This window comes from Aegilops tauschii, chromosome 2 (assembly GCF_002575655.3).
Source record: "Aegilops tauschii subsp. strangulata cultivar AL8/78 chromosome 2, Aet v6.0, whole genome shotgun sequence".
NCBI classification, from domain to species: domain Eukaryota; kingdom Viridiplantae; phylum Streptophyta; class Magnoliopsida; order Poales; family Poaceae; genus Aegilops; species Aegilops tauschii.
This window is the reverse complement of record NC_053036.3, coordinates 60,309,591-60,332,598: the sequence shown is the minus strand read 5'-3', so window position 1 is coordinate 60,332,598 and position 23,008 is coordinate 60,309,591. Positions and strand designations below refer to the sequence as shown.

Sequence of the window (23,008 nt, the reverse complement as noted above, 5' to 3'; positions counted from 1 at the left end):
GACGAGTAAGGAGCCTTAGGTCGTGGTCTTATACTCAGTGATGCCGTTGGAGTTGATGGACTCACTTTATCTTCCAAGCCTTGCGTTGTTATCGTTTTTAGATGGCCTTAAGCCATATTTATTTGTATTGAGTTCTCTTGAACTATTTGATGTAATAACTGTGTGATTGCTACTCTGTTATAAATCCTTCAAGTACTGTGCGTGTCAGCATTACCGATCCAGGGATGACACTGATGCATATAAACTGGACTGTTTGAGGTCTGGTCGCTACAAAGATGGTATCAGAGCACACGTTGACTGTAGGACATGACCACTAAGCTAAAGCCCTAGATCACTACTCTCTTCTCATTTCTGACTCCTCTCCTTCTCTTCCACTCTTTTAGGATGGCGAATGCAAGGAACAAGTTCGCGCAACTGGATGAGGATACACCTTTTGGACGACACTTGAAGGAAATCACTAAGTACCTGAACATCGGAATACCAAGCTTCACCGGAACCTACAACGCCACACTACCAGAAGAGGAGCGCTGGATGATTCAAGTTCAAGTTCCAGGAAGGACGTTCATGCCAGTCACTGAGCCCATAGAGTTTTCCTTTGATGCACCAACCTGGAGTCTAGGAAAGAGCATGGCAGCCCACATCACCATGGGATGCATTGGAGAAGTATACCACAATGATCTCAAGGATACTATCTATCAGATTTGTGGGCGCCGAGACGAGCAATGGGAGATGATCAGCACCAGGAAGGATAGATCTATTGCAGCTTTCATTCAGAAGTTAAACCAGCACATTCGTCGCCAGGAGAACCAGATGTGCGCAGACATGATAGATCTGAAGAAGGCAAAGACTAGGATCATGGAACTGGAGGAAGAACTCAACGCTAGACGCGATGGATATGAGGAGGAAATCGCAACATTGTTGGAGAAGAATGACGACCTGACAAAGAAGCTAGGAGTTTTCAAGGGAGACCCAGCACCAGGAGGAGATGATGACGATTCTACTTGCCCGGATAACTACATCATCATCAACGACACTGACTCGGACCCCAGTGATGATGATTGGGAGGATGAAGCCGGAGCAGATATCATGGAGTCTTCGACTGAGCATTTTTTCTAGTAGACCACCAAAATTAGTAGTAGTATTCCACCATGTATATAGTATAGTCCAAGCACTTTGTAACGATAGTTAGATCGATTGTATGCCTTGTTTGAATTGATTGGAGTGATATGATTGTGATTGTCTCATGTGCATATGGGTAGTGTTTTCCCTCTAGACCTCATTCTATCCTATTTTCTCATCTTTTCTAAAACCCATCAGATGCCTCCGAGACGCGACACCGGATTTGTTTTCCCACCGGAGATCACTCAGTTGATTCGGCAGCAGAATGCCCTGATGCAAGTGCTAGTTCAGAACCAAGACAACAACAACAACAACCCACCACCACCACCTGTTGATCACTTAGCCCGATTTCTTAGGCTGAATCCGCCGGTGTTCTCCAGTAGCACCGAGCCGATTGTGGCAGATGATTGGCTCCGCAAGGTTGGAAGGGAGCTGACCACTACAGGATGCACAGATGCGGAGAGAGTGCGTTTTGCCGCACATCAGCTTGATGGACCCACAGCATCATGGTGGGAGAATTACACAGCCACTCACCCCATTGACACTGTCACATGGGACCAGTTTCAGCAAGCTTTCCGTACTGCCCATGTTTCAGCAGGAGTTATGGCCATGAAGAAGCGTGAGTTTTGCAAGTTACGCCAAGGAGGACGTACCATTGGCCAGTACGTGGAGGATTTCAGTAAGTTAGCACGTTATGCCCCAGATGACGTTGCTACGGATGCAGCTAAGCAGGAGAAGTTTCTGGAAGGACTGAATGATGAGCTGGGCATGCAGTTGATGGTGGCAACTTTTAACAACTACCAGGAGTTGGTAGATAGAGCTCTCATGATTGAAGGGAAGCAGCAGCAGATTGAGAGTCGTAAGAGGAAGTATGGACAAGGAAAGTACAGTACAGGAGCTCACCAGAAGCCTCGTTTTACCCCGAACTCGGGAGGACACCTTCAGCATAACCATGGAGGACACAATCACAATGGAGGGAGCTCGCACAATCATAGTGGCCCAAGAATGGCAATGGAAACGGAGGAAGCAATGGACAGAACCGTACCAACCCATCAACCCCAGCCAAGAGGGATCTAAGCCACGTTACTTGTTTCAAGTGCCAGAAGACTGGACATTATGCAACTGAATGTCCGGAAGCTAAGAATGGAAATGGCAATGGAAGCTCGGGGAATAAGCCGAACCCTTTCAACAGGGGACAGGTGAACCACGTTAATGTGGAGGAGGTTGAAGCACAGCCTGATGTAGTAATAGGTAAGTTTTTGGTTAAGTCATTTACTACAATCGTTCTTTTTGATACTGGTGCATCGCATTCATACATATCAAGGGGATTTGTGGATAAGTTTAAGTTGCCCACCAAAGTTCTTAGAACACCTATGTTAGTAACCTCGCCAGGAGCAGAGTATATGGCAAGCCAAGGATGTTTTCAGATGCCATTGGCCATAGGTAGGCATGTTTTCCCCTCAGACCTAATAGTTTTGGAGTCGCAAGGTTTGGATGTGATTTTGGGAATGGATTGGCTATCGATGTATGGAGGAAACATCGATTGCGCCAGTAAGACGATTTTGCTTACTACCCCAGAAGGAAGAAGGATTAAGTATGTATCCCGGCATGTGCCGAAGAGGACTCAAGTAAATTCCTTATCAGGAGTTGTACAGGAGGAAGTACCAGTGGTGAAGGATTTCCCTGACGTATTTCCAGAGGAGTTGCCAGGCATGCCACCGGATAGAGATATTGAGTTTTTGATTGAGCTTTTGCCAGGCACTGGGCCAATATCTAAGAGACCGTACAGGATGCCCGCTAAGGATTTGGAAGAAATTAAGAAGCAGATTAAGGAGTTACTGGATAAAGGATATATTCGCCCAAGTTCGTCACCTTGGGGATCACCAGTACTTCTAGTGGAGAAGAAAGATGGATCGTTGAGGATGGTTGTTGATTATCGTGGATTGAATGAAGTAACAATCAAGAACAAGTACCCACTGCCGATGATCAATGATCTGTTTGACCGACTACAAGGAGCTAAAGTATTTTCCAAGATTGATTTGCGATCAGGATAGCACCAGTTGAAGATTCGAGAGCAGGATATACCCAAGACAGCTTTTACCACAAGGTATGGGCTATATGAGTACACCGTTATGTCATTTGGCCTGACTAACGCACCCGCCTATTTCATGAACATGATGAACAAAGTGTTTATGGAGTTTTTGGATAAGTTCGTCGTAGTGTTCATTGATGATATTCTGGTCTATTCAAAGAATGAAGAAGAGCATAACGAGCATTTGCGTTTGGTACTTGGAAAGCTCAGAGAACATCAGTTATATGCCAAGTTCAGCAAGTGCGAGTTTTGGTTAAAGGAAGTTGGATTCCTTGGACATGTTATATCCAGAGAAGGAATAGCAGTAGATCCCATCAAGGTTAACACTGTGACAAATTGGGAGTCACCCACGACAGTTGGAGAAATCCGGAGTTTTCTGGGACTCGCAGGATATTACCGGAGATTCATCGAGAATTTCTCGAAGACTGCAAAGCCTATGATGGAGTTGTTGAAGAAGGACACCAAATTCAATTGGACTGAGGAATGTGAGGCTAGTTTCCAGGAGTTGAAGAAACGTTTGGTTACAGCGCCAGTGTTGATTTTGCCAGATCAACGCAAGGATTATGTAATATATTGTGACGCTTCTCGTCGAGGACTTGGAGCAGTGCTAATGCAGGAGGGAAGAGTTGTTTCATATGCCTCACGACAGCTTAAACCCCATGAGTTGAATTATGCTACACATGATTTGGAGTTAGCAGCCGTAGTGCATGCGTTGAAGACGTGGAAACATTTTCTCATCGGAAACCATTATGAGGTGTACACGGATCACAAGAGTTTGAAGTACATTTTCACGCAGAAGGAGTCGAATCTCAGGCAAAGGAAGATGGTTGGAGCTCATTAAGGATTATGATATGAGATTGCATTATCACCCAGGGAAGGCTAACGTAGTAGCCGATGCGTTGAGCCGCAAGAGCCATGTCAACACACTCATGACCAGAGAGTTACCCAAGGAGTTAGCAGAGGATCTTCGTGAACTATGTTTGGAAATAGTTCCGAGAGGCTATGTAGCAGCATTGGAGATTCAGTCTACTTTGATGGATAAGATTAGAGAAGCCCAGAAGACAGACAAGGAAATTGCTGAGATAAAGGAAAGGATGAGTAAAGGAAAAGCCAAGGGATTTCGTGAGGATGAGCATGATACCTTATGGTTTGAGGACCGCATTTATGTGCGCAATGATCCGGAGATCAGGAAGTTGATCTTGCAAGAGGCCCATGATTCACCATATTAGATTCACCCAGGAAATACCAAGATGTACCTGGATTTAAGGGACAGTTTCTGGTGGACCGGAATGAAGAAGGATATTGCAGAGTATGTAGCAGTTTGTGAGGTATGTCAGAGAGTAAAGGCAGAGCATCAGAAACCAGCAGGATTGTTACAACCATTGCCGATACCCGAATGGAAGTGGGATAAGCTAGGCATGGATTTTATCACAGGATTGCCCAGGACTCGTTCAGGCTATGACTCGATATGGGTTGTAGTCGATCGTTTGACGAAGGTAGCTCATTTCATCCCAGTAAAGACCACTTATACAAGTGCTAAGTTGGCAAAGATATACATGACCAGGATCGTATGTCTGCATGGAGTTCCGAGGACCATTGTATCAGATAGAGGAACCCAGTTTACTTCAAAGTTTTGGAATCAATTGCACGAAATTTTGGGTACCAGGCTAGAGTTCAGTATAGCCTTTCATCCACAAACAGACGGACAGACCGAGAGAGTCAATCAGATTCTGGAGGACATGCTGAGAGCTTGTGCGCTAGATTATGGATCTAGTTGGGACGACAATTTGCCATATGCAGAGTTCTCTTATAACAACAGTTATCAATCCAGTTTGAAGATGGCCCCTTTCGAAGCTCTGTACGGAAGGAGGTGCATGACACAGTTGTTGTGGGACGAAGTTGGAGACCGCCAGTTGTTTGGACCAGATTTGATTAAAGAGTCTGAACAGAAAGTGAAGTTGATTCGCGATAGGCTCAAGGTAGCCCAGTCCAGGCAGAAGAGTTATGCGGATTCTAAACGCAAGGAGACAGTTTACGAAGTCAGAGACAGAGTTTATCTTCGAGTATCACCACTTCGAGGAGTGAAGCGCTTTGGAGTTAAGGGAAAGTTAGCGCCACGTTTTGTAGGACCATACAAAGTTTTGGAGCGTATGGGTGAAGTTGCTTACAAGTTGGAATTGCCCGGAGGATTGTCGGGAGTTCACGATGTGTTCCATGTTTCTCAGCTGAAGAAGTGCCACGCAGAGATGGCTGAGATACCATTGAGAGATACAGTGCCACTGGAAGCGATTCAGCTGGATAGTGATTTGACCTATGAGGAGAAACCAGTCAAGATTCTCGAATATGCCAGCCGAGTCACCCGCAGTAAGGTTATCAAGTTTTGCAAAGTTCAGTGGAGTCACCATAACGAGGAGGAAGCCACCTGGGAGCGAGAGGAAGATCTACGGAAGGACCACTCTCACCTATTTTCTAGCCAACCCGAATCTCGAGGGCGAGATTCATCTTAAGGGGGGGTAGGTTTGTAACATCCCAAATTTTCAATTTGGAATGTTATACATAGATCATTCTTGCATGACATATTTTATTGCATTTTGTTTTGCGATCCTAGACATTCTATGCAACTCAAGGACCCACGGAGAGAGTTGGGGATTTCATTATTTTCATATTTGGGTTTTCTCAAATTTTGAAAATAGGATCAATTGTTTTAATTATTTTTCTCTCCGAAAATATTTCATATCAAAATATATGAGAGGGGATAAAATGACTTCTCCACAAATAATGAAATATTGGAGGAAAAATATTAAAAACAAATATTTGATTTTATTTGAATTAGGAAAAATACGCGTTTTTCAAAATTGCATTTTAGGCCCAAATAAATGTTCATCTTGTCCGGCTTATTTTTAGAAGTCGGGGAAATTTATTTCGGGATTTTTGGAGTCCGTTTAGTATTTCTTTTCTTACTTTTTCTGCACGTTTGAATTTTTTTAAAATAAAAAATAAAAAATCGCGAACCGCCTTACGGGCCGTGTCCGACACGGACACCTCAGCCCGGCCGGTCTTATAAGCTGCGGCCCGACCCCGCCCCAGCCCAAGTCGCCGCCGCCCGGCAAACCCTAACCCTAACCGATCCGCGCCGCCGTCGCCGTCGCCGACCCCGCAGCCGACGCCCGACGCCGCCGCCCCGCCGTCGCCCGTCGCCGACCCCGCCGCCCGACGTCGCCGCCACCGCCGCCCGTCCCGCCGCCCGACGTCACCCGCCGGAGCCCCGCCGCCCCTCGCCCGACGCCGCCCCGCCGGAGTTGCTCGCCGCCGCCGCCGTCACTCGAACCGAGGTAGCCGCCGGTTTTCTCGAAAAAACCGTTCGGTTTTATTTCGAAACCGAGATGCGTTTTTTTTATAGATCGGTTTAGTTTTTTTCCAATTTATTTATTTTGCGGACATTCGTCCGTATGTTCGTTTTAACGAACGGTTTTCGCCCGATAGTTACAGACAACGAATGTTCGTTCGTTAGCCTGTTCGTCAGTTTTTCTTTTTCTCGGATTTTCCGCGATTATTTTCGATCGCGATTTCCGATCTGTTTTTCGTTTTAGTATAACTTTTCGCTCGTTTATCGGAATCAGGCGATTCAAGCGCCTAGAGTTTCATCTCGAAACCCTCTTTCTGTTTAACCAACTTGAACAAAATTTTGGTACTGTAAAATTTGACTTAGGTCTAGATTAGTAAACGAAGCTTGTTTCCTTCGTCGTTTGAGTTTCGTTGCTTCGTTCGATTTGATTCTTTTTGCAAACCGGAGTTCTTAAGTTGAACTTTCTGGTTAGATCTCTTATTTTGAGTTTTATCCGTGCACCCTTGCTTGATTGCTTATGTATGTATTGTTTGTTTGCGATAGAGTACCCGGAGTGCGAAGCGTGCTACTACGAGTCTAGGTTTCACGGATCATCAGCAAGGCAAGTAACACTTTGATCATACCTCTTTACCACCCAGTTTTATTGCATTAGATCAATCCTCAAACTATTGCATGATTAGGATCTGATTAATATGTGGGTTTTGGGAAGTAGATGAGGTAGTACCTATTGCCCTGTTTACTATCAAACCTTTGGGAGTTACTTCTACGTTTGCTTATATTGCTATGCCATGCTCGTAGACGTGGATTGGGTTTGAGTGTATTTCATGACAGATGTGAGATTGTTAATTAATGGATCAACTTAAGGTGGCTACTTTAATTTACATCTGGGTGGATTGAGGCACCTGGAGAACCCATTGTTGCCTGTATTTTTGGATATCCCGGAGTACCCGTGTGATCATCCTATGGACCGCCACCCAGGCTCAAAGGGAACATAAGATTATTCATGCTAGAAACTTCCGTGTGCAGCCACAAGCTATTATGGGCTCTAGCATAGTTGAGTAGGTTACATGATCTCTTGAAGAGGTGGGCTAGCAGATGTAGGGGAAAGTAGGTGTAACTGTCCACCCAGAGTAAAGAGTATTGTTTCTGAAAGACTGTGTCTCGGTCATCCGTTTCTCAAACACCATGTAGTGCGGGAAATCAAGCGGAGGCGATCGAGTCTTGTGGGGAAAAGTGCACAAACCTCTGCAGAGTGTACAAACTAATCATGGTTAGCCGTGTCCCCGGTTATGGACGTCTTGAGTATCTAGTTCTTGGATTATCATGTGAATCTCATCATCATGCTACTTAATTTAATTTGATTGGGTTAATCACGTTCTTAATTGGGATTGAGTTGGAGGTACCTTCTCAATGTTTAACAACCACCATGATAGTTAAATAAAATTTATTCCTTTGTGGTAGGGAAAAATTGGCTTTTCGCAAAACTGTAATCATAGAGCTTTCCACCAGCCAAATATGCATGTAGTGATAGCATTATTCTGTTCATTACTCTCTATGTGTTACATTGCCAGCATATTCCTTGTGTTGACCTGTTTTTGGGCTGTAACGTATCATGTTGCAGACTTTTCAGACGACGAGTAAGGAGCCTTAGGTCGTGGTCTTATACTCAGTGATGCCGTTGGAGTTGATGGACTCACTTTATCTTCCAAGCCTTCCGCTGTTATCGTTTTTAGATGGCCTTAAGCCATATTTATTTGTATCGATTTCTCTTGAACTATTCGATGTAATAAGTGTGTGATTGCTACTCTGTTATAAATCCTTCAAGTACTGTGCGTGTCAGCATTACCGATCCAGGGATGACACTGATGCATAGAGACGAGACTGTTTGAGGTCTGGTCGCTACACTCATAAACGATCCATTTCACCTAGGTTAGCTCATAAACAATCCATTTCAACTAAGTTAGCTCATAAACGATCCATTTCACCTTAGTTAGCTCATAAACGATCCATTTCACCTTAGTTAGCTCATAAACGATCCATTTCACCTAAGTTAGCTCATAAACGATCCATTTCACCTAAGTTAGCTCATAAATGATCCATTTCACCTAAGCTAGCTCATAAATGACATATACTTTTTCTTCTAGTTTTCTTCTTCTAGTCACCTTTTTCCAACTTTCTTATTTGCCATTTTGCAGATCTCATTCACTTCACGGAAGCTAGCTTGCTATGATGGAGTGCTTGTTTTTTCTTTCATTCTCTTCTAGTATTCTTAGCTTGCTATGATGGAACAATGTGTATGTGCAACTTGCTATGTATGAATGGATGGAACTATATATGTATGTACGATGAAACTTATGTGCTGGATATGTTTGCTGTGAAATAACCCTGTGAAATATATCTATATATGTCATATATATTTGCTGTGAAAATTGTTGGATTAAAAAAAACAGAAAAAAGAGCCAATGCAGGCTCTTTGCCGTCAGCCACCGACGACAATGGGCTCTTTGCCGTCCGCGACTGACGGCAAAGAAGCCACGTGGCAGCCAACTGTGCTTCCTGGGAGCTGACCGATTTGGTCAGTTTGCCTACAGTGGCGGACGGCAAAGCCTTTGGCTACAGCGGCGGACAGCAAAGACTTGGTGGGCAGTGACGTCCAACTGACGTCATTAGGCGGACGACAAAGGCCTGATGCTATTTGCCGTCAGCGGCGGACGGCAAATACTGCCGTTAGCCACCTAACGGACTAACGGTGAATTTATTGCCGTCGACTTTCTTTGCCGTCAGCCGCTGATGGCAAAGGCCCCTTTGCCGTCCGCTTCAGAAAGCAGACGGCAAAGAAGCTCTTTACCGATCCTTTCTTTGCCGGTGCATTTTGCCGTCTTGGCGGACGCCAAATTAGCTGATTCCTGTAGTGTAGCACCCTAAATAGTATTTAAAAAAACTTAATAGATAAAATAACATCGTATTTAGATCCTATAGATTTTGTAATCAAATTCCATATACATGTTAACTTTGGAGTTACGGTTTTAAAGATATGGATCTTTTTTTAAGAATTTGATATGGACTGTGAGTTGATTATCCCAAATATCAGGGGGTTTACTACAAAATCAAAAATCTGACTTAGAATTGAACTGCGAGTTGATTAGAAAAACATAAGGGGGTTTTCTGCAAAAGCGAAAATCCGATTTAAGCCTGGATTGCGGGTTGAATATCAGAAAGATCAAGGGATTTTCTGTAAAACACGTAGTACTTGGGAAAGAATAGTCCTTCCTTTATTAATAGGTATAGAAAGATGCCTCTGAAAAAAATCATCGTTACGGGAATTGTTTTGTATTCCCTTGTACTAAATCAGTGACAATTAATATGTATAGGAGAGAGTAATTTTTGTTCATGATCAAAAACACCGTATTTGCTGTGTTTTTTCAATTCAAGTAAAAAGGTTGTAGGTGACTGAGAAAAAAAATGTGTGCACTGAGTGGGCTTCCCCAATGGTAAAATGGATTGCTACTAGAGCACGCGTCTGGCATCGTATCCCTTCGCATGTGCTCCTTGCGACTCGGATGATCAGAGATTCCTAAATCATGTCCTTGTTGCCACATTTTGTCTCATTTTTTGTGGCCTTATGCAATGGAGGTGCGATGGATCTCGACCCTTGGCAGTGGGATGGGTCCTACTCCGTTTTAGGTGTCTCTTTGTCTCGGTTTAGGTTTTGCGTCCTACTTGCGTCAACGGCTTCTTGAAGATGGAATGAGGTTCTCCTTGCCTGGCCCCATCCCGGTGGTACTTCTAGCATCGTCTGAGGGCATTTGGAGGTGTGTCTCTAGCTGATCTCCGAAGATTCGGCCGGCTTTTGTCTTCAGTGAATCTACTTGGATTCGGTCCTCGTTCATCTGCATCCATGTGTCTGCAGGCTGGATACTTTTGAGCTTCTCTTCATCGATGATGACTTTCTCACTGTTACCATAACAAGATTTGTCCGGCATCGGTAAGGGATGACGATGGCTGCACTCCTTTGACTCGTTTCAGTGCCTATATTCGTCGGTAATGGTCTATGGACTTGTTACTTTTATTTTATTGTTTGTATATTGCCGTGACTATGGATGAATCCATTGAAAGTTTTTTTTTATGTTTAACTGGATCGCTGAATGCATCAACACGTCGACACGCTCTCTGGTTGGCGCGTACACGGTCAATTACCTGCACCAACCAATCACGGTCCGGCGCACCCGTGGACCAGCACCGTGAGAAATTACCGAGCACCGCAGCTCCGGTGGCGTCCGGCCAACTCCGCACACGCGCGCGGACGAGGCCAACCCCGACCCAACCGCACCGGCACGGGCACGGCGAACCCGCACAAGCAACCCCCACCCCCTCCCCCGCCGCGGCCGCTACAAAGCGCCGTCCTTTCCGCACGCCACCGCCACCTCCCTCCCGCCTCCGTCGCGCGCGTGCCCGGCGGCAGCACAGCAGACAGAGACCACCGCGCCACGTCCCGAGGCGCACGCATTTCCCCAGCGCGCGCCCGGATCCCGAAGTCAAACCCACCGACGCGCGCCCGCCTAAAACTCCACCCCCGAGGCTCGCGCAGATCGGCCCTCCATCCCTCGCCTCCTCCACGCCCACGCCGACGCGCGCGGAGCGGAGCGGACGGACGGGAGCGCTGGATCCCGCGGAGGATCTAGAGGCGGTCAAGCAGCCGTCGCCCCCCGGCCCCGGGGGCCGCATCCGCTACCGCACGCCCTCCTCGCCCGACCTCCTCCTCCTGCCCGCCGACAAGATGCGCCGCTACTCGCAGCTGCCGGGCGCCGGCCGCCAGGACACGCTCGCCGACCGCGTGCACCGCTACCGCGGGGTGCTGCTCGTCGTGCTCGCGCCGCTCGCCCTCGTCTCGCTCGTGCTCCTGCTCATGCCGCGCGCGCCCGCGGGGGCCGCCCAGAGGCCCCTCGGAGGAGGGGCCGGGGCCGCCGGGGCTAAGAAGTACGCCGTCATATTCGACGCCGGCAGCTCCGGCAGCCGCGTCCACGTCTTCTGCTTCGACGGCAACCTGGATCTGGTCCACATTGGCACCGACATCGAGCTCTTCGTCCAGGTAAGGCGACCACCCGTTCGTCCATCGGATCTGGATCTGGTCTCGGTTATTGTCGGCTGAATTCCGTTCCCCTTCCGCCCTGGCAGAAAAAGCCTGGACTTAGCGCGTACGCCCAGGACCCGCGCGAGGCTGCTCAATCGCTCGTCTCCCTCATTGAGAAGGCCAAGGAAGTGGTTCCGGCTGAATTGCGCGACCAGACGCCTGTCAGAGTTGGGGTGAGTAGTTTGTTCACACTAATTGATTTTGCAATCGGTGCTTGTTGATGTTCTTAGTTTCCTTGTTCATTCACAGGCCACAGCAGGGCTAAGAGCGTTGGGAGCAGGAAAATCCGAAGAGATCTTGCAAGCGGTAAATGCTCTTCTATCATATCATCATCATCGTTGTCTGTCTTCTATCATATCATCATCATCATTGTCTGCATTGCGGGTTGTTATGTTTTTTTTGTTTTGTTTCAGTGTGGTTTTTGTTACGTTATTACCAATTTGCCATGATTGATTGTGTACCTGGGTGTTAATGTATCCACAAACATGCAGGTTAGGGATCTTCTTCGTGAAAAGAGTTCATTTAAGAACCAGCCGGATTGGGTCACAGTTCTTGATGGAACTCAGGAAGGTGCATATGAATGGGTAGGATGCTGGCCTTACTTATCACATATGCTTGTGTTTCATGTTATTCTAAGGCTCTTGAGTAAAAAAAAAAAATATCACTGCATGTATTTCATTTTTTAGAAGACTACATGCCATTTTCCTTAAGTTATGAACTGATATTTGGTGGTTTACTAGTAAGGTACACGTGCATTGCACGTCAGAACTTACATAGCCAAAGTACGATTGCATATTGACATATCACATAACACAAGCAACTATATAAATTTATAGTCACATATGCATCATGTATGAGATGTAGATTTGATTCTTGTAGTTCATGGCACTGACAAATAAATATAAATCATTTTATGAAGATACTGTCATAGCCTTGTACAAGAAGTAAATAAAGCAAAAGTGAATGTAAATTATTTCAGAGCTATTTTACATTGCTATGCTACTGTAGCAATGGAATTTTTTTTTGGGTGTGTTTTCTTTAATGAAGTGATAAGGTTTGTGCACAATTATGCATTTGATATTCATAAAGTAAAAAAGCAATAGCAATTCATTTAGAAGGAAAAAGTGGGCAGTGTTAAAGTATGGAAGATTCTAGAGCAAAGGAGAAACATAGTGATTTGAGGTTTGTGCATAGGGTGCATTGTGCTTAAGCTTAGTAATGGAATATTCTAGATAGCACGCATGCATGGCAAAATCTTGTGTAGTGAATAAGATATCCAATGACCAACAATGCTTGGATTCGCCAACTTTCCACCGTTGGATTGGCTTCATCCAACAGCCAATATTCAAAGTTATTAGTGTTGTAGATATAGATATATAAAATTGTATGTAAGTAGAGTTCAAGGTAACCACCGACCAGGCCTAGTAGAGGTCAGATCGTGCGCCAAGTAGAGTGTTTAGGAATTATTCATAAGCTTTGCTGCTGTGTTTACCTTCTAGTGCAGGGATATATACCATATATCTCCCATTCACTCTTCTATATTCTTACAGGTCACCATTAATTATCTGTTGGGAAATCTGGGAAAGACGTACGCAGACACAGTTGGTGTGGTTGACCTTGGCGGTGGATCTGTCCAAATGGCGTATGCTATCCCAGAGAAGGATGCTGAAAAGGCTCCTAAACCAGCAGATGGTGAAGAATCATACGTGAAGAAGCTTTTCCTTAAAGGGACAACATATCATCTTTATGTCCACAGGTTGATATTATAACTTCTGTTAGCTTTTTGCTGTTCCTCCTGTTTAGCTGAATTATTGTTCTGGTAATTTGTGAACCCTCTGCCGATGTTTCTAAGCATAACATGAATTAACAATTATCAAAAACTATTTAAGCACCTGGTGGTGGTACTGTCCTGCACATCTTGTTTATGTCTAATTGGATTGATGAGTCATAAATCACTGAAAGAAGAAAAAATGTGTAACTATGTAAGAAACAATCATGTCACTGCAATACATTAATGACATAAAATAATTCATAATGGGAGTGTGAGAAATTTCATGATGATCCCAATTTAAATGTGTAAAAATCCATCAGTAAAAACAGCTGAGTAATCTCAAGAAAAGCATGACTTTATTTAACACTGTTTCAAGGTAACTGCATTGTAGACAAACATATTGCCATCGGTTCAACCAATACCTAATCTGAACTGACTTTAGTCATGCGTCGACTTGTGCTCTGCGGGGTAATAAGTTTTTGGTGTATCACTAATGGAAGTGACATCACATGATTATTCTCGTCCAAGGTATCATGAGTTTAAATCATGAATATAACTGTGAACTTTTGTTGCAGTTATTTGCGCTACGGATTGCTGGCTGCTAGAGCAGAGATCTTAAAAGCTGGCAATGCGAATGGTTACAGCAACTGTGTATTGGCTGGACATCAGGGTATGACTGCTTTCTTCTGCCTTACTGTTCTAGCAGCAACTGTGTATTGTCTTTTTCATCTGCATCTTAAAAGTCTAGGTTAGTTCCCAGCCCATTCAGTGAAGTTTGTTCCCCAAAGAAGTCAGCTTTGCTATCTTGTGAAACAAACTCAGGCTTACAGTAGGACGAATTCCTCAAATTTGTTTTGTGTACATTACCATTCTCTACAGGACAAGCCATCTTATTTGTTCTGCTTGTTAGTCTTTGCCGCTTATCATCCTTTCTGTTAAAAGTACTTGTATTACCATGTACTCCCTCCGTCCCATAATACAAGAGCGTTTTTGACACTAGTGTAGTGTCAAAAACGCTCTTATATTATGGGACGGAGGGAATATTACTTACTTTGTATTATGTCCATAAAAGCCCATAGCCAATACAAACCACGAGCAGACTATGACCTGACATGCTTGTTTTCATTGTGCTGATCATAGGACTCTATTCTAATGGCATTTATGATTTTAGGGCAATACAAGTATGGTGGCAATACATTTGAAGCATCGGCTGCACCTTCTGGCAGTAGTTTTTCGGAATGCAGGGCTGATGTGGTGAAAGCTCTTAAAGTAGATGAGGCATGCACTCACATGAAATGTTCCTTTGGTGGCATTTGGAATGGTGGTGGTGGTGCTGGCCAGAAGAATCTCTTTGTAGCGTCGTTTTTCTTTGACAGGGCTGCTGAGGTAATTTATGGAACTTCTGATTCTAGCACTGTCCTCCTTTTGAAGATAAATTTCACCTTGCTACTCTTTCTCATAATGCACTTCTAAGCATTCCGTAATTCCTGTTCAGGCTGGTTTCATTAACTCCAATGCGGCTGTTGCCAAGGTCAAACCCTCAGACTTTGAGGAAGCTGCCAAGCGTGCTTGTAAATTGAACGTGAATGACGCCCAATCTAGCTACCCTGGTGTCCAGAAGGATAACGTTCCATACATTTGCATGGATCTTGTTTACCAGTACACACTGCTCGTGGATGGATTTGGTAAGAGGCTCAGCGCAAAGTAAAAATGTCCATAATCGTGTACAACTATCGCAGATATATCTAATGCTTTCCGCTTTCCATCTTGCAGGTGTTGATCCCCAACAAGAGATGACATTGGTAAAGAAGGTTCCTTACAGCGACGCGTTTGTGGAAGCAGCGTGGCCACTTGGAAGTGCCATCGAGGTTGCATCATCATCATAGGCAGCGCCAGTGTAGCAAACAGAAACATCAACGTGGGAGCATGGACATGGCCACCGTAGAAGTTTTGGATTCTGGGGGTTTCGACTTGAGCCGGTTCTGTCTGTGCTTCCCCCCTGAAGTCGCCATTTTGTCACCCGGTCAGTTCAGTTCGTCCAGCCCCCCTCCCATACAGTATAGGTTCATACGCAAGGACATGAGGATTACGGCACCAATTGTACTGCAGCCAGACGCCATTGGAAGGCGCATTATTATTTTTGTACTGATGATGAGAGTAGGCGAGAGCATTCCATTCTTTCTGACTTCCACTTGAGATGGGCATAAACACATTGTTCACTTACCGTAAATGCATTCTTCGTTGCCATATTTTAAGCTCTACATTGTGTGATTGTCTGCCGAGTACGTGGCCTCAGGGCGTTCAGATCGGCATTACACCAAAACTCGAGATCATTCATCAGTTAGCCTAATCGAATTAGGTTCCTCTTAATGAGGTCGGAGTCCGACTGCATATACAACCTGCATCAGCCCATCCTCGTAATAGGGTGCACGGTTACCAACAAAAGGATGCAACAAACATGGATGATCGTGCACATGTGCCAGCATGGACTTCAAAGTGTAACAGAGGATGCAACGAAAGAAGAATCAACAAAATGATGGGAGTACGTTTCGGTCTGCAAGTGCCGGGCGAAGAATCGCATGTGCCACAATACAGTGTGGATCAAGATATTTTCTTTGGAGACCAATGTGGATCAATCAAGATCCTAAAAAGAAGAGCAGAGCATGTGAATCGTTATCACATTTGAGGCCGATGATTTAAGCCCAAAATCAAATCAGCGTTAGGGACAACAGCAAATGGGTCTATCCTCAGTCAACCAATAGGCGAAAGCGGCCTAGCGCAGCCTAAGTTCCCCCTTTCTTCCAATCGATTGATTTATCCCCTTCACAAGAACGTTGGTGAAATATCAAAACAAAATCGAAAGATAGCGTGCTACAAAGCCGCGTGCGGACAATTTTTTTTTGACGAAATGTAGCAGCGCTACTTTTCATTCATTAAGAAGAGGAACCGGCAGAGCCGGGAAATTACAAGGGAAAACAAGGATGAGAGGAAAAGATTACACCAGTTATTAACACAATTAAAGGAAAAAGAAAGGGTCAAGCCGACAAGGCAAGCTCGGAAAAGAAAAGAAAAGGACCGGAATGCCATCATCTTCCATCGTCCTCACGGACACAAGGCTGCACAAGAACACCACCACCATAGACGAAGAGCTCCAATCAACCGAGACCATTCATGATGCCTCAAGGCTATTGGTGCAGCTGAAGGGCAATGAGCGACCGAGTCCACACCCGAACAAAGAGTCACACGCAGCTGAGGCAACAACACAACAACGGCACCGCCGGCAAAGTCGAAGGGCATCAAGGAGCCGAGTCTACACCCGGATCGTTTCACCATGCTCACCAACCACCATGATCGCAGAAGGAAAACTCCGGCACCACCGAACCACACCCGAACAAGGTACCACCAGAGAAGAAGAGAATCACACCACCACAAACAATCCACTTGACCCTCGACAGTGTGAGCAAGCCGGTAAGCAAAGGGGCTCCCCAACGATGCCTCCAAGAAGGGAAGCGACGCATGAAGCGCCGCCATCGACGAATCCGGATGGATCTGAGGTTTCCCCCGGAGACTCGCAGACCATGAGGAGTATCGCAGCCCCATCGAACGATGCCGGGACTGCATTGCTTTGAGTGGGGCTTGCCCATTAATTAGATCACCTGAGTAAGCCGTGGAGGTGAGCGGCGCCCTAAGGCGTCACCATCGTCGGCTCCAGAGATGGAACATGGCTTTCGCCCGGAATGCCACACATGACCTCCACCTGCGTCCAAGCTTCCACTAGCATCACCAACACCACCGACCTCCAGCATACAGACCACCGCAATAGCACGCTGCAGACCTGCCTACCGCAGCCGTCCGACGAGCATCACTTTTGGATCTGGTGGGAGAAGGGACGACAACTGCCAGGCAGCCCCGTCGTCATTGACGGCAGACGGAGGTCAGCAATCATAGACGCGAGGGGAGGAGGCGAAAGGAGAAACCGGACACCACCAGTCGGCGGCTGGAGCAGCCTTGGCGTCGCCGGTCCGATCCGCTCCCCCAGGGCTTGATCTGGAGCGCGAGGCCCAGATCCGCGATGCCCGCACCGGGGGCACGCCCAGCCGTCGCCGTGCCTAGCCGGAACCACCGCCGAGCAACGCCACCTCGCCGCCCCAAGGACCAACACCACCGCAGCACGGGTTCGCCTCCAACCACCGCGGCACGAGCAGGCAGTGCCCCGCAGCCGCCGTCCGCCACGCAGGCTTCGCCTGGCGACCTCCTCCGGCGGCGGCGAGGTGGCCGGCAGATCTGGCGGGGCTAGTAGCTACGGTAGGGATGGGAGCCGCCCGTGCCGCCAGAGAGAGGCGACGCGGGGGCGTTTTTCCGTGTTGGGTTTAAGGGATTGCGGACAATTTGAATTCCCTCCTTAGTGTACGGTGGCGACCAATTGGAAGAAGCGGGTGATGAAGGTGATTGGGTCTTCTTCAGAGAGCAACGATGATCATGCACATGAGCAAACATGGACTTCAGGTTCCATCAGAGGATGCACCGAAAGGAAATGATGTAAGCAGGTATCGGCACGACCTATATTTGCTCGGCACGCAAGTGCCGGGCAAACAAGCTAACATGTGTCATAATCCAAAGTGGTAGATCAATTTAAAAAAAAAACACAATACAGACCCAGACGCGCACACACTCACACCCTATCCCTATGAGCAACTCTGAGAGATCAAGGCGGCAAATGTTCTGAAAATCTGGGAATATTTTTTCATATTGGTGAAGAGTTTTTGAAATACGAATATTTCTTCAAATCAGGGTGAATATTTGTGAAATTCAAAACTTGATAATCGAATTAAAAAAATATTCCTTGAATTCAAATAATGTTCATAATATTTCAAAATGTTCATAAAATTCAAAATTTATTCATAAAAATAGAAAAATGTTCATTGAATTTCATTTTGTCATAAAATACCACATATGTTCATCTAAATTAGAAAAATGTTTATAGAAATCATTCATCAAATATCAAAAGGTGTAGATTTTTAATTTATGAATTTTTATGAATTTTTGAAATTTTATTGCATTAGTGAACATTTTTTAAAATTCTATTTTTTTTGAAATCCCAAACATTTTTGAAGAAGCAAAAAAAAAGCGAAAAAAAATGGGAGCCGCCTGCACCTGTGCCGGGCCGAGTTTGAGCGTGAGGGTGCGCGCTGCTTCTTCCCCATCACCCAGCCCTTTGAATTGGGAGAGCTCTGTTCGCCGCCCGCGAGCGGCAAAAGATTGAGCCTTCGCTGAAACGAGCGCGCGTACGGGCCGGCCCATTCGCAACGCCGAAAGAAATATCAAGAAAAATAAAAACGGGGATGTGGAGTCGAACCCAGTACCTCAATAGCGACAGCAACAAGCAACACCAGTCGAACTAGCGACCATTGATAGCTCAACTGCAGCGTTAAAGTTGAAGTAGTATTTAGTACAGCGGCAGATCCGGTTTTATAGCTCCATTTCCTGTAGAAAATGTGAATAAATTTTCTTAAAATATGAATAATGTTTGAAAATTGTGAATACATTTTAAACTTCAACAATTTTTTTGGAAAAGTGATTTTTTTTTTAAAAACATGAACACAAATTTGAAATTCCGAACACTTATTGAAACTTTTTATATAGGATGAACAAGTTTTCTATAGACACTGAACATTTTGGTAATATATGTTGAACAGTATTTAAATACACATCAACCATTTTTTATATATGCTGAACAATATTTAAATACACATTGAACACTTTGTGATATACGATGAACAATATTTAAATACATAGTGAACATTTTTGAGATATATGCTGAACAATATTTAAACACACATTGAACATTTTGTGATGTATGATGAACAATATTTAAATACATAGTGAACATTTTTGGGTTATACGCTGAACAATCTTTAAATACACGCAGAAACAAAAGAAAACGCTGAACAATCTTTAAATACGCTGAACAATCTTTAAACAGAAAACGAAAGAAGAAAACCAGAGAAAGAAAAACAAAAGAAACGCAGCAGATAGCGTATGAAACAGAAGTGAGCGGCATTTCCGTTCCTACTGTTTTTGCTAACCGCAGTGAACATTTTTTGTAAATACACATTGAACATTTTGTGATATACGATGAACAATATATAAATACAGAGTGAACATTTTTGGGATATACATTGAACAATTTTAAAATACACATTGAATAATTTATAAAATGTACAATGAACATTATATTAGTATACAGAAAACATTTTCTTAAATGTATGACAAACATTTTTTGTAAATACACGTGTGAGCTCTTTGTATAATACACAGAAAAGAGAAGAAAACGTAAAGAATAAACAAAAAACCGAAAGAATAAACCAAAGAAAAGCAAATCTGAAAAAAGGAAAAATTCGGAACAAAAGCCAGTGGAGAAACGAAACCTGGAAGAGAGAAAAGCCCACAAAAACAGAGTAAAGAAAAATCTAAACAGAAAACGAAAGAAGAAAACCAGAGAAAGAAAAACAAAAGAAACGCAGCAGATAGCGTATGAAACAGAAGTGAGCGGCATTTCCGTTCCTACTGTTTTTGCTAACCGCAGTGAACATTTTTTGTAAATACACAGTGAACATTTTTGGGATATAAATTGAACAATTTTTAACCGGCGCCTGCAGCAGCTACTCGTGGGCCGGCCCATCTCGCGCCCCGTTTTTCTGTTTTGTTCTTTTGATTGGGAATCGAACTCGGGACCTCATGGATAGAACTACGCAGCAACAACCACCGCGCCAACATGCCGCTATGATATCTTCTTCTTCCCACCTTTCTTATTGCTTCTTCTATTTTTCATTTTTTATTTTTTTTCGTTTTTCGTTTTTTTTTTCTGTTTCTGTTTTTCCTCTTTTTTTCTTCTTTCCTGGTTTGATGGTTTCTTTCAATTTCGTGAACTTTTCTTAAAATGGGTGAACTTTTTTCTCAAAATTGACTATTTTTTTATTCAGCTCAATGAACGTTTTTTCAAAAATCGATGAACTTTTTCAAATTTTTTTAAATCCATGAACTCTTTTCAGTTTCGATGAACTTTTAAAAAAAGGATGAACTGTTTTTAAATTTGATGTACTTTTTTCCAAATCGATGAACTTTTTTCAAATTTGATGAACTTATTTTTGAAGTCAATGAACTTTTTGCAAAATCGATGAACTCTTTTTCAAAATTTGTGAACTTGTTTTCAAAATCGATGAACTTTTTCTAAAATTTGTGAACTTTTTCTCGAGATGATGAACTATTTTTCAAATTCGATGAACTTATTTTAAAAGCGATGAACTCTTTTGAATTTCTATGAACCTTCTTTTCAAATTCGTACATGTTTTCGGTATTTTTTATAGAATTCTTTTCGAATTTATACTTTCTTTTTAAAATAATTTACACTGTATATATATAATACAGTATGTGTTAACTAGAGGAACGGTCAAATACAGGTGTTTTCTATTAGTGGTCAACAAAATGAGCATGACCAGGTGGTTTCGAGGGACGCTGTCAAACCCCGCGCTCGGATTTCGAATCCCAGCACTCACGAAACACTAGGGGAGATTAAGTGAAGTTTTTTTTTTCTGCTGTATTTGAGAGCAGATAGTTAGCAATGTTTTAATTGGGGCGCGGCCCGCTCCTGGTCGCTGTAGGCGCCACTTGTCGAACGGGCGCCTACAGCGCCGACTAGGAGCTCCCGAAGTGAGCTGCCCCCGAACAGCGAACAAAAAAGAACCCCGCACGTGAAACATGAAGTGGGCCGGCCCAACTGATATCGCGCGTGAGCGTCGCGGCTTCCTTTTGACGCCTGCGGGCGTCAAATAGGATCCGCCTTGAATAGGAGCTCCCAGTGGAAACGGCACGGTGCCGTGCCTTAGGATCCCAGCATATGTATTGATAAGGGCCAGAAACCAGCCCAGCCGTTAACCTGATGCAGACACAGATTAACAAATTAACTATTATATTGTCTAGATAGACCTAAATGATCTTATATTAGTTTAGAGAGGGAGTATTATATTGTACAGGAAAAATAATTTATTATTTAATTAATATACATGTGCAACATTCTAAAATGACATGAACTCATATTAGGAAAACAGTTTTGCTAAATCATAGTCATATTTACACGGCGCGAATTCTTTATTATTTATTTTTTCCCTAATTTTTATTTTTCATTAATTTACCGGTTTGATTGGTATGTTTTTTACTTTTTATATGTTTTTATTTTCGGTTTTCTTCACGGTACTTGTGTAACTACAGTGCACACCTGTCGACCACGTGCCACTATAGCTGTCATGACAATAGATCATGCACAACTACATTTGCACATTCCTGCATCGGTGCACGACTACAATGCTATCCGATTGCGCTTAACTACAGTTGCATGTCCGTTGGCTACATGCAACCGGATGTCGTGCAATTACAGTCGTGCATAACTGTATGTTCAATAGTCTCTCATACATGCCCACAAGATTGAGAATAAACATATAAACGTCAACTTATACACTAAACCAAATATAATTCGACTGGAATCTAGCTACATCCTTAGAAAAATGTCAGGACATGCAACCATGGACTAATACCGTTAAGCAGTAGATTTCAGTAATGATAAAAAAATTATCTAGCTCCGCACTCCCCTTATGTGCACTTATGAGACACATGTGAACATACCGACTGATGTACGTGCAATTGTAATTGTGTATGATCGATGGACATACAACTGTAGTTAAGCGTGACAGGTGGCATTTGACTGGCATGTAACCATAGTAGCACGTCGTCGACGAACGTGCAACTGTAGTTACACAGGTAGCGCGAAAAAGACAAAGAAAAATAGAAACCCACAAGCACACAAAAAACGTAACAATCAAACCCATAAAACAATAACAAATAAAAATAGGAAAAAATAGCTCCCCATAATTTAGAAAAACCAATTTCTAATATGAGTTCATTTCCATATTATGCCCATGAATATCACTAGTTAACTAGCTTTTAAATAATAATAGTTATTTAGTTAATCATTTTTTGTGGTCTGTTATTAGTTAATCTGCGCACTGGGCTGCTTAGATTGACTTTTGGTAGGCCCATATCATCAATGGGCCCAGTGCGGTATCCCTCCTATTTGACTGAAAGAGCACTGAAATTTGAACGCATCGCTTTAAGAGATAAATGTTTTTTTTGCGATGAAAAAGGAGTATTATTCCAAATTGATAGAGTTACAGTCGACAGGCAAAAGATCCTCGATACATGGTGGTCCTAGATGCATCCACACAACCGTGGTACACTCTACGCGAGCGGTCATCTATTCTGATCCCTATTTAATTTCTGGGGAATAAACTCCCTATCCCTCATCAATGCCTTAATTTCAGCTACGAGATGTCCATAGGCAGAACGAATCAATCCATCTCCTGTCAAACTCGATAACGCCACACTAGAATCAGACTGAACAATCACCGGACAATTGGAGTGTTGTATAGCAAGTGTCATCCCTTGCATACGCGCATGTATCTCCACTTCTAGTGCATCATTACAATTGAAAATATA

The 23,008-nt window shown here is 43.9% G+C and overlaps 1 protein-coding gene across 1 annotated transcript; it reads left to right on the top strand.

Annotated features, from left to right (window-relative positions):
- The first annotated feature begins 10,781 nt into the window (after positions 1 to 10,781).
- Positions 10,782 to 15,708, top strand: LOC109746380 (probable apyrase 2). Its single transcript, XM_020305494.4, has 9 exons — positions 10,782 to 11,646; positions 11,733 to 11,861; positions 11,938 to 11,994; positions 12,180 to 12,272; positions 13,239 to 13,444; positions 14,035 to 14,129; positions 14,631 to 14,845; positions 14,955 to 15,144; positions 15,233 to 15,708. The coding sequence occupies exons 1-9, from the start codon at positions 11,335 to 11,337 to the stop codon at positions 15,343 to 15,345; spliced, it is 1,410 nt and encodes a 469-aa protein (XP_020161083.1). The 5' UTR covers positions 10,782 to 11,334; the 3' UTR covers positions 15,346 to 15,708.
- Positions 15,709 to 23,008: the final 7,300 nt, after the last annotated feature.